The sequence below is a fragment of the Haplochromis burtoni genome, unplaced genomic scaffold (assembly GCF_018398535.1).
Source record: "Haplochromis burtoni strain Fernald_Lab_line unplaced genomic scaffold, NCSU_Asbu1 Contig_203, whole genome shotgun sequence".
In the NCBI taxonomy this organism is placed as follows: Eukaryota; Metazoa; Chordata; class Actinopteri; order Cichliformes; family Cichlidae; genus Haplochromis; species Haplochromis burtoni.
The window spans coordinates 882,835-895,043 of record NW_024582564.1 but is presented as its reverse complement, the minus strand read 5'-3'; the positions used below and the strand labels follow the sequence as shown (position 1 = coordinate 895,043).

Here is a 12,209-nt window from a genome sequence, read left to right as displayed (position 1 = left end):
AGACATATCAGTATAAAAGAATGTGCTGAGGCAGCTGTAGACACGATGACTGGTGCCTGATATCCATCATAGCCACTTCTTAGCTCAGGGCCTGCAAAAAACAAGCAGCTTCATTCCACCAGTTTTAACTGGTTAGATAGATGCACATTCTCATATAAAGCTCTGAACTGCTAGGGAGGCTAAGCTCTTCTGGAAAGTTGGCTGCAGCGAACTGTCTTAATCATTCAATGCTTTGATAAATAATCAAAAGAAGTGTTTCACTGGTGATTTCTCAAGGTGGATAAACAAACACTTTATCAGTCCGCAGAATATTTTCCCAGATGTTTGTTGGCAGATATGAGACGAGTCATCGTGATCTTTTTGGTCAGCAGTGGTTTTCTCCTTGAGTTCTCCCGCGGAGGCTTTTTTTGGCCAATCTCTTTCTCATTCTTGAATCATGACCTCTGACTTTAACTGAGCCAAGTGAGGCCTGCAGTTGTTCAGATGTTATTCTGGTTCTCCTGTGACCACCTAGGTGAGTCATCCATGTGTTCTGTTGAAGTGATTTCTTGAGAGGTCTGGCAGTAATCAGGTCTGGGTGTAGCAGTGAAACTAAACTTTTTCAAAAAATTTTCTTTATTACAGTCAATTCATGAATCATGGGGGGACTTTTTTTTACATGAGGCAGGTAGGTTTGGATAGCTGTTTTTCCTGAATAAATGAAATCACGATTTAAAAACTGTTTGCTCAGGTTATCTTTGTCTAATGTTAAAAAAAAGTTTGATGATCTGAAACATCTAATATATGCAAGTCCCCACCACCACACCACACAAACACACACAATCTCTGTATTTCACTCTGGTCCATTTTGGTAGAAAGACCAAGTGACCAGCTTTCCACCAGCTAACAGCTAAACACTCAACACGCACACTCAGTTTTTACCATATGTTTATTATGAAACGGCGGCACTGTCCAGCTTAGCAGTGCAATACCCGTCAGTACCCAAATGTGCAAAATATTAATACCACTGTGCATCTGCCACAGTAGGCAGGTATTTGGCTAATGGTGTGGTGTGGGGGAGTCTGATGGTTCCTCCGGATCTCACAGTTAGCAGAGCTTAAAAAAGATCAAACACAAAAAGCCTTGTTGGTGCTGATTTCATTTTGAGGCCAAAGTATACGGAAGACGAGAGTGATAGCTACACACAAAAGATATTTTACACTTTTTCTTCTGACCACAGCACTTTTTTTCCCTCGAGGCTGCCAGTGATTACTGGAGAAACCGCAGCACTTGTTTCAACTCTTGGCTGCGTTTTTTGCACTTTTGTCCACATTTGTTCCTAGATGGAAGTGAAAGGTATTACCACACTGACATGGGGCTTCCCTTTTCGTTATAAAAAAAGTATTAGTCATTAATGTCAGGGTTTTATGAAGAAAGTTTTCCCGGTCCTACATGATTACATCAGGGTGTTATTTTAATCCGTCGTGGTTTCACTGTCTTTGAAAAAAGTTTTTAAAAGTTAGATGTTTCCACGGAAACTCCAGAGAAGCACGAGTGAAACCATAAAAACCAGGGAAGCTGTTTGGCCCTCAAGTCCAGCAGCTGAGTTGTACAGCTTGATGCGTCCTTCGACAGAGGGATACACTTGTTTTCTTTGTGTGATGTATCTGGACACGACTGAAATGTCCAAATCCCCTGGAAGCAAAAGAAACAAGTGTGAAAAGAAGCGCTGGAAAAACATTAAACCAAGCGCAAGACTAACAAAACCCTCACCGCTGTTATGTTTGAGGAACCCGTCTTTGATCATCGAGAATCCATCGCCTCCTGTCACCATGTATGACGGCAGCACCACCTTGTAAACCATCTCATTCTCGACGGGTTCATAGACAGGAACGCGGCATTTGGTGCAAAGGATGCTGAGGCTTTTGACGCGATGCTGCGGTGGTTTGGAGAGGTCAAATTCTACACGAATTCCTGTTGGAGGAAACAGAGACACTATCAGTCTGAATCAGATGTACTGTACGGGAAGCCGGAGAGTAAGAACAGAGAACGTTCTCTCCAGCTCCTTATACATGAGGAATATGTATAATGTGGTGAAAGAGTCTTGACACAGAGTACTCAGGTTCTCTCTGGTGCTGACTAATTCCTGGGCCAGATAGATCCTGATTGAAACCAACCAGATGATGATATTTTTAAGTTCTTGCCCGGTTTCTAGTACTTGGACAACATTTGAGGCACGCTGTGCTTTTCAACACTGGATTTAAGTAAGTAGGGCACAATCTATCAAATGTAGCTGATGTTCTTTACATCCACGTTATTCATAGCTTCAGATTCTGTTGCCTTGCAAAAGACAAGAATTTTCTTTAAGTTTTCTCAATGAGGCAAATGTTGATGGCACAATCTAAAAACTAAGTAATGTCACCATCTACATGTACACTGAGTCCATCTTTCCAGGTCAAACTTTCACAGTTCTTCATCTGAATGAAGAAGACTGTAACTTTAAACCAGAATATCAATGATGCAGTAGCTCATGTGGCTCAGGATCCTTTACAATTCACAGGTTTTTATAAAACAAAAAATGTGGCCAGTTTGGGTGAAAACCCATTTGGTGAACACTGTATAGAAGTTGATTAGATTCTGACCAATAATATAGCAGCGGGCGCCACTGTGAAATTTGGAGAGATAGTCGCTTTGAAATGGCTTAAGCTCATTGTTCCTTTGGCCGGATGAGCGAAAAACTGTTCTCATAAGCTGAACAAGAGCAGGTATTTTAAAAAGGAGAGCAAATCCAAAGCAGCAGGAATGGGTGGGCTGTGGAAATGTTATCGAATGGTTTTATTATCTAAAGCAAACCCAATGTTCCCACAAAGATTTCTTCCTACTTCAGGGTTTCTCAAAAAATGTTCAGGTTCAACAGATTTAGATGCTTTACTGAACTCTTCCCATCCGGTACCATCGTCATATTAAAAATTGAATTTGTCCAAAATGAGATGCAATCGATCAGACCCAGTTCTGGATGTAAAGAGTAAAAAGAATGCTTATATAAGTTTAGCTCATCTACTCTTTGTGGAGGTGTACAGAAGTTGTACAGAGATACACAGGAAGATGATGTTGAAGGGGAACATCAGAGAATGTATGGCTTTTATAGTGACATTGAGTAACCTATTGAACCACCTGAAATTATGAAGTGAAAGCGCTGGAGGGCAATGACATAAGTTTTTGTACCAACAAAATCACAATTGTGCACTTCGAAGCTGCACCAGAGTAAAAGTCAGAGGATCACATGGTTCCACTGGACATCAATTAAAATTGTGTGCCAATAAAAACGCTGATATTTCTGTATGAACCAAATAACCAGAGTAGATGTAAACGTGCAGATACCGGACACTTGAAGGAACTCTCCGGTGCTCTGGCCGTATCGTTCCACCGAGTGTTCGAAAGCTTTCCTCAGCGTGGAGCCCTTTAGCTCCACCAGGTCAAAGGTTCCGCTAAAGGGTAAGACGGCTATCAGGTCCTCCATTGTGATTGAACCTACAGGAAATCCATCACAGAAAACAGTTTTATAAAATCCTCTTGACACAAATCAGAAACTGCTTTGAAGAAAAATCCCAAGTAGTCAATAACAGGTTGTCCCAATGTTCTGACTCTGCACATGAAATACAGCTCTGTTTATTTGACTTCACCATTCCTCGTGTGCTCGTCGATAGATGCCCGAACGCCTCCTCCGTTCAAGATGCAGGCGCTGACGTGGTTCCACTGGACATCATTTGAGAAGCTGATGTAGTTGTCGAGCTGAGGAACAGAAACAGGAAGCAGATTTCCTCAGTCACACGTGGATCTATGGCATGTTGCTACAACTTCTCCACCTCTGACAGATGTATATGCTAGCCGTTGTTATAGTGCTTTTATACTGTTTAATTCATAGTTCTGGAACTTTGGAACAGATAGCACTGCCTAAACTGCTAAACTGGAGTTAGTCTGAAGTTTGATTCATGGAGATGATGCTAACTGCTAACCCTCAGCTACAAGCCTCTGAGAGCTAGGAGGAGGAACATAATAGTAATAGTATTTCTATAAAGGCTCACCATGGCGTCGCAGATGAGATTTCCCAGGTTGCATTCCTTAAAGCGGCAATCCTGAGTCGAGCCGTTCAGGAAGACCAGAGTCTTTCCCACCACCTGAGCCGAGTAGTTGGCCAGATTCTTCTTCCATTCCTCCACATCAGCCAGCACCTCCGAATCTGTGCAAGACATTATTCAGTTTTAAAAACAGTCAAGCAGTTAACAGTTTTAAATGCCTGCGTTACTGCTTTGACACCAAGCTCCTAATCTACACATCATTTACATAACCCACTCTGTCTGACCGACTAAAATCCACTCCACTCCATCCTGCTTCTGTTTTACAATCTTCTGATATAAAAAAAAAAAAGCAATCTGATAAAAAAAAGATGTCTGTTTGCAAAAAGCAGAGCTTTGGTATATGCACATGACAGCAGCTAATTTTATTTGCAAGCATACACAAGGTCATAAAAATACTTCCAGACAGAATCCTCGGGTTAATGACAAGATGGGGACTTTAAGTGTGGATTCTCAGAGGTGGTTGTAGCTCAGGAGGCGGATCAGACCACCCACTAATGTGAAGGTTGGTGGTGGCCAAAAAGTATCTTTGGGCAAGATACTGCCTGCATTCATTAGACCGTGAGTGTTGGATAGAAAGACATAGAAAAAGATGCTACATAGAAACCAGCACATTTAATAAGTCCTTACTCTCCCCATAATCCACAATTTTCAGCATAGCAAGTATAAAAGATGGACATAGAGACTGGATCTAAACAATGAAGTCAGTATGGAAGTGCCTTTAACCTGGATTCTTGCTAATGATCAGCAGGGGTTACAAAAGACAAATATCTCCCTTATCTGGGACCTTAAAGACTTTCCTGATGAACTGATGGTATCATATTGTAGCTTCAAATTATACTGAATACTAAAGAAGGTTTGATATTTGATTGCTATGTAAATTACGGCCAACATTACACTAATAAAAGACGGCGGCGACAGTGAGCGCACTCATCTTTTATACGCCTTCTGTAGCACAGTAATAGAAATGGCTAGAAGCTACAATTTTAATGCATAACAGCATGTTCTTTTAACATCAACAGCTGTGCAGCTTGGAGGGTGTCCCAGGGGCTTTTGTGCTATTCATGAAATTTAAAATCAGAACTGTAGCACAAAAATGGCAAAATACATTCAGAGAATGTGAGCTCTAAATGTGACAGCCAATCAGATTTGTCCAATTTGCACCAAGTAGAAGATAAAAGATCCCACAAACTCTCTCAAGGAACATTCAGATTTCAGGTGCTGAGGCAAAACATCCACAAAAGACGCCAGAGATCCCTCATGTGCCCCGTCACCCTGTGACAACTACAATCAGAAATCCTCCAACAGCACAAAGACGGCACTAAGAATCTGGTAAAAAACAGAAAACGAAGAACAAAGATGGCAGACTCTGCTTCATTACCCTGTTCGATGCTGCTGTTCAAGAGGATGGGGTTTCCAGTTGACTTCACTACATTCCCAGCATCATCAAAAGAGACCTTCAGGTAACCCAGATATTTTCCAAAGGCATAGGCCTGCACAACAGGAACCTTTCGCCCTTCCTCTGAGGTCACCATGTAGGGATATGTACCAACTGGGACTTCAGTAGAGGGAGGAGTTCCTGGAAAAACAGAGCAGAAAAAACAAAAGATGGAAAGTAAAAGACGATAAGTTTTCTGAATATAAACTTGAATTATTGAAGTCATTGAATATAAACTACACGCAGATTTTTTCCCCCTACGACTAAAACATGTTCACCACACTTTTTAAAAAGCAGCAATTCACATCATAAAGTGTAAAGACTGTTGTCAGCTGGTCTTCCATTAATGGTCTAAACATCTCATCACTTAATCACGCGGCAGTTTCTCAGAAATGAAGGATGAAACTGCATCAAATGAAGCTTTCAGAATACCTGGAAGTCTCCAGGAACCCCAAAACATTCTCAGCTCTTTGTGTCAAAGGGCACATTTGAAAAGATTCATCCTCCACGGTAATCTTCCTTGAAGGAAGCCTCAAAACTACAGCACAGAACGGGCCTTCTGAAGTCATGTGACCTGGGCAGGCGGCTCAAAGAGCTTCTTCTAGTCTGATATCAACTCAGTTTGATGACATCACTCCGAGACAAAGATGTGAAATCTGCACTTATAAATATTTATTCATTCAATGAAATTCCAAACAGTTCTCCTTTTTACTCTCCTGTTCTTCAGTAACATCCTTTCACTGTCTGAGGTCTAATCTGTGCATTCGTGACACTTCCAGGGGAATGTTTACCATCACGAAGAAGCTAAAGGCTAAAAAGAGCAACGTTTAGAATATCCACTAACCAACACTGATTAATGATGCTTGGCTGTCTAAACACAAGTCCAATTAGCTGTGCAGGTTTATCTGCACAACATCAGCACAACAGGAAGACTTCAAGGACTCTCTTCCTTCCTGATCCCCAAATAGTGATGAAGCGCTGCCCAAGCCCCTAAGTGAAGGCAGTTCCACACTGCAGGAAAACATCTGTGCGGTTAGAGGTCCAAACCTCGTCCTGCCCATTTACATGCAACACTCCAGAGTTATTTATAAGAGGCTCACTCGCACAGACAGCCTGTTTACTCCAAAGCAAGCCAGAGGGATGAAGACTCAAAGTTTCCTCCCATGAAGAAACAAAGACATGCCTCACAGAGATGGACTGCGGGAGAATGAAATGCATGAAGCAAGATGTAAATGATTTTGCTCATGAAGATGCATGAAAGAGCAGAGCCACAGCAGCAGATCGAAAAAACAAAACTAAGATTGGTTGGATGAAAAATCAGGTCACTGTTTTTACCGCCTGACCATTAACAGGGCAAAATCAGCTGAGGTATGAGGAGGATTTTACCCGTCTAAGTAAAATCTGTTGTTTCGCCTATAATGCTAATCAGCATTGTAGGACTTACAACACTGACAGACCACTGAAAGAGATTACTTAAAAAAAAGAAACATAAAAACAAGCAAAATAAACTTTATTTAAATGCATTAAATAACCTGCTGATCAGTTTAAATCGTTAAAAACTGCCTGAGCCTTCAGTAATAGTGTGAGCCCCACAGTGTAGGTGACAGATGTGGCAGATGTGACAGCTTTATCCGCCTTCCTACCTGTATACAGGAACGTGTTGGTGTGTCCGCCGATGACGACGTCGACCCCACGGACCTTCTTGGCGATCATCTGATCTACAGTGAAGCCAGAGTGACCGAGAGCGATGATCTTATTGATCCCCAGAGTCTGAAGTTTGTCCACCTGTACCTGTAGAGAGGTCACCTCGTCCAGGAACTGCAGGTGAGGTCCTGGGGAGAAACACTGGCACCGGTCACTTTGTGCATGTCTGTCTGCTTTTCAGCCAAATCCAAACAACAGCACAGGCACTATTTTCATATTTATATCTGTGATTTATCATAAGTAACAGTTATTTCTGCTGTGACCAACAAACTTCTGTGAAGAGGAAGAAGAACAAAGTATTTCTATGTCCTGTCCTTATTTCAGTGTTCATGTAGGCCTGAAGACCATTTGGTGGCCAACAGACAAGGATGTTTTAACAGCTGTTAGAGAGGTGGAAGAATATATGTCGAGTTAGACAAAGTATATTCATCCCATTGTAAGGAACAATAAATGTTGCACGTTCCAACACCTGGGACCGGCCGTCGCAGCTCATTCAAACACAGAAGTCTTCAGTAGCCCCAAAACATCGCCAGCAGATCTGCAGTCTTCGTGTCAAAGGCACATCTGAACAAATCTGACCTCCACGGGAAGCTTCCTGGGGAAATAAATACTCGACTACAACCCAGAATGGGCCTTCTGAAGTCACGTGACCTGGGCAGATGGATCAACGGTCTTCTTGTCTGGCCACAGCCCCAGCTGGCTTTTTTGGAAACAAAGAGCTTTAAGAAGAACTTCACAGCAACTGTGAAGCATGGCAGTGGAAATGTTCTGCTGTGGGGTTTCTCCACTGCGCCAGGGTGCAGTCATTACCAGAACACATCTAAAATGCATTGTACTTTAGATGTTTTATTTGATGGTTGTTTCCAATCTTGTCCAGTGAAACACTTTGTAACCTGATTTAAAAGGATCTTAATAAATAAGATGAATGGAGGATTATGGAAAGGCCCAACTCAGAGCTTGGGTTTTAATCCTCATGGAAATGCTGTGGTGTTATTTTCCAAATTAAAGCGTGATCCCAGTTCCCGATACCAGTTACTTCCTTTCACAGGAAAACACTACATCCACTGATGTATTTGTTCATTAATAAACCATTAAACAGTTTCCATGGGAGTTTTTTCACATTACTATAAATGTGTCAGAAGCTCAGAGGAGCCACTTACCAGGCTTGGAGAGAGCCGGTGTTTCCTGTGTGGTGTACCCCACCACGCCCACCTTCTCTCTGCCAATGGTAAATATCTTATAAGGTAAATAAGTGATCCCAAACGTTGCGTTCAGAGTGTGGTCCGGTTTGATGTTAGCACTGAGAATGGGACATTTGATCTGTTCCAGGAACGGTTTCATGAGTCCTTCGACTCCATTATCGAACTCGTGGTTCCCAAAAACCTGAAAAAGAAAACAAGGAATGAAGAGCTTGGAGACAAAGAACGAACTGATCAGCAGAAGTTGGTTGTTACTCAAAACACCCCACCAACTAAGCTCACGCTCTGTCCTTCAGTTTCTTCTGGTTTGGACCACCGTAACTGCCTTCACATCACCCATGGCCATGAAGCCGTCCACTCACCAACTAAAACCACGGAACCTTCTCAAACATTGCTTTCATATGAAAAACCTTCTCTTGCTTTTGAACCTGTTCTGGTTATATAGACAGAGTTTCTTCTGAAAATTTAATTATTTTCTTGTTTCAGTGTTTGGGGCTAAAATAAAAATCCTGCTGCAGCTGGATGGTGTAGTGGTAAGAAGCCGCAAGTCAGATTCCCTGCCAGTATACAGTAAGGGTCCTGGCTAGGCCCCCCATGCCAAAACACCAAGCCATGGAATGCCGCGGCTACGTCCGCAGCTCGGACATGACACACGTCACTGCATGTTGTACTCTGTATGATTTCGTACGTGATCTATAAAGCTCCTTTCTTCTTTCTGTGTGCACTTCCTGCGCTTCTATAAACTCACCACAGACCTCAAACCTTCATACAAAGAAAACGTTAACCTTGTTAAACTGCGCTGGTGTAGTTTCTGTTTCTGGTGATCAGAGTTGAGCAAACAACTCGGAGACCAAACAGCAGAGTTAGTGGAACTGGCCACATTTAAGTCTGGAGGGGGCTCATCAGCTCACAAGCGCTTATTTAGGAGTTTGCCGTGCAGGATTATACACCTTGAATTCAGCTGCTGAGGTGACACTTTGTGCAGAAACGTCTAGTAAAACACCCTGAAGCCTCTGAAGGTGAACGATGACAGGAGATGAGCTGGAGTTTCCAGGCCAAACCAAAAACATTTGACGGGGGTAAAGATGACCTTTAAGTTTGGATGGTGTGAGTTTAAGTGGGCGTAGTGTTTCACCAAGCCGCAAATTGTTTTGCCTTATGGAAACTTGCTTTGTTGTGTACTCAGTGAGGTCATTCATATTTTCACATAAATTAATTAAATGTAATGTGTTTCAACTTGTGGGGATAGGTTAATTGGATAATCCAAATTGCCACTAGGTGTGAATGTGAGTGCGAATGGTTGTCTGTCTGTGTGTTGGCCATGCGACAGACTGGCGACCTGTCCAGGGTGTACCCTGCCTCTCGCCCTATGATAGCTGGGATAGGCTCCAGCGCCCCCCGCGACCCTGAAAAGGATAAGCGGAAGCGAATGGATGGATGGATGGAATGTGTTTTTATTTTTCATTCATGAACTTGTATTCAGCTGTGTAACATTTAGCTCTCTTGGCCGCTAGAAACAAATCCTTCTTCCCACTTTCACAATTTAAAAGACGAAATGTTTAGACTTGCTGAGCCAATAAAAACGTACTTTTGTTACCCACCAAAAGTAAATTAAATGGAGACTCTAAACTTGGATCTCTGATTCTGTCTGAGAGTTAAAAAGCAGAAGAGAGAAGAAGCTGAATAATTAGATGAATTAAAATCGAGTGCAGCCTTTAAACCTGAACCAATAAATCAAGCCTTTCACTGAGTGCAGTCCTGCGTCTGCCTCTCCCAATTAAAACCAGCATGATGATTGGACCCCACCATCTCTGCAGAGATCAAAATTGTGTTTGAGATGCTTATATTCCTGCTCTTCATCTTCATGCTAAGATTTCCATAAAGCCCCTAAAAGCATAAAAGCAATTAGGATCTTGCAGTAATTTATTTGGGTGATTATCAGATCAGACGGTCTGAATGCTTCAGCTCTTACACTAACTCAGGGACAGCAGCACCATGCACTCGGGCTGTCACATGTTCTGTTTCACCCCTCTGAGCTGGTGCACATGTGGCTGTGCTCTCCAGATGTGAGTAAGCAGCTCGCTCTCTGCCTGTTTTGTGCTTTTTTCTTCAAACTTTGGATCTCATCAGCTCAGAAACATTTTCTAAATTTCAGTCCTCCACTGAACTTCATTAGACTCCCCCATCCTTGTTTGTCTGGCAGCAGAGAGCAGATGAAGGAGGTGGATGGGGGGTCATGTCTGTGTGGGACGGGTAATTACGATCACTACCATAGAGAGTAATCTGATTACTCAGCATTACTCAGTTAACCCAGCATCTACAGGACCTGAACAGCGGAGCTGGGGAGGACAGGAGGCGCTCCTACCGTGGCGTCGTAGCGCAGCTTGTTCATGAAGTGTGCCGCCTCGGCCCCCTTGTAGAAGTTGAACCACACGGTACCCTGGAACTGGTCCCCGGCGTCCAGGAGCAGCACGTTGTTCTCGGTGCTGCGGATCCTGCTGACCTCCGTGGCTCTCCGGGCCACGCCGGCGAAGCACTGCCCGTTAACGCCGCATTTCCCGGAATTAACGTCGGTCTCCTCCACACGAGCGTGTACGTCGTTGGTGTGGAGCAGCACCAGGTCCCAGACCGCCGACGAGGACACGGAGAATCCCAGGAGGAGGAGGAGGGGGAGCAGGCACACCGCTTCCATCGCTGCGCGCAAAAACAGTGCAGGAGGAGCCCGGAGAACGGCGGCTCCCTCTCCTCCTCCTCCTCCTCCTCCCCGCCCTCAGACCCGCTACTTGCTCCCTGTGAGGGGGCAAACAGAGCATGAGAACCTGGAGCAAGTTTTTCATCTTTTTGGAGCTTCGCCTTCTTTGAACTGTGGGGCAGGACACATGCTCGATCCCTGCTTTTTTCTGAACTTTCTTCACATTCGCCTGATGTTTGTTCTGAAACACTCAGTGTGATGTTGAGTTCACGGACTTTGATAAACGTGCTGCATTCACTGTTTGAGAACAACAAACATTTCAGACCCAGTGCCCAGTTTTCTTAGAACGAACAGGTGTTCTGGGAATCCATCCTACCCGTTGTTTCTACGCATGCGCACAACACGAAATTAAGTGGCGAACCATCCTACCTTTGTGAATATGAGCTAGAAGCATAATTTTACAGCTAGAATTCAGTGGCAAATCATCTTACCTTTGTTAATTAGAGCTAGAAACATACTCTGACGGGTATAATACGTGCCAAACCATGCTACCTTTCTGAATGGGACCTACAAGCACACTTTAACGGATAAAATGAAGTGGCAAACCATCCTGGCTTTATGAATGTGAGCTACAAGCATACTCTGATGGGCAAAGTTAAGTGGCAAACCGTCATACCTACTTACATTTGTGCTGGAATGACTCTGTGACAGCAGAACTGTGCATAAACTACTTACGGTAGGATGTTTTACCAAAGTAGGAACACCGGCCACTCTCACATAACCTTAAATATAAGGATCAAACCTCCTTTTATCAGTCCTTATTATCCAGTCCCCTGGACACCAAAGTGCTTGTTCATAGGGGGTCATATGATTGTTGGGTTTTTGTCTGTATTATGTCTACCTTACAATATAAAGCGCCTTGGGGCGACTGTTATTGTGATTTGGCGCTGTATAAATTAAACTGAAATGAACTGAATAGCGATGTAGCAGAAAGCGGCATCTGGTCAGAAGGACAAACAACCAAATGTGGAAGAGTTTATTTGTCCAAAATGAAACATATC

The 12,209-nt window shown here is 43.3% G+C and overlaps 1 protein-coding gene across 1 annotated transcript; it reads right to left on the bottom strand.

Annotated features, from left to right (window-relative positions):
- Positions 1-910: 910 nt before the first annotated feature.
- nt5e (5'-nucleotidase, ecto (CD73)) lies at positions 911-11,481 on the bottom strand. Its single transcript, XM_005936228.3, has 9 exons — positions 10,822-11,481; positions 8,418-8,640; positions 7,197-7,385; positions 5,497-5,694; positions 4,065-4,219; positions 3,663-3,771; positions 3,361-3,510; positions 1,753-1,953; positions 911-1,674 (listed from the first exon to the last, which is right to left on the bottom strand). Exons 1-9 carry the CDS (start codon positions 11,146-11,148, stop codon positions 1,499-1,501), a joined length of 1,728 nt encoding a protein of 575 aa, XP_005936290.1. The 5' UTR covers positions 11,149-11,481; the 3' UTR covers positions 911-1,498.
- Between the last annotated feature and the right edge of the window lie 728 nt (positions 11,482-12,209).

What these genes read in the sequence shown, in the direction of transcription:
- nt5e (XM_005936228.3), bottom strand. Translation starts at nt 11,148, where the DNA reads ATGGAAGCGGTGTGCCTGCTCCCCCTCCTCCTCCTCCTGGGATTCTCC. An exon ending in ATCTCATCTGCGACGCCATG is followed by an intron (nt 3,772 to 4,064) that starts GTGAGCCTTTAT and finishes TCTGTTCCTCAG; the next exon opens with CTCGACAACTACATCAGCTT. An exon ending in GTTCCTCAAACATAACAGCG is followed by an intron (nt 1,675 to 1,752) that starts GTGAGGGTTTTG and finishes TTTTGCTTCCAG; the next exon opens with GGGATTTGGACATTTCAGTC.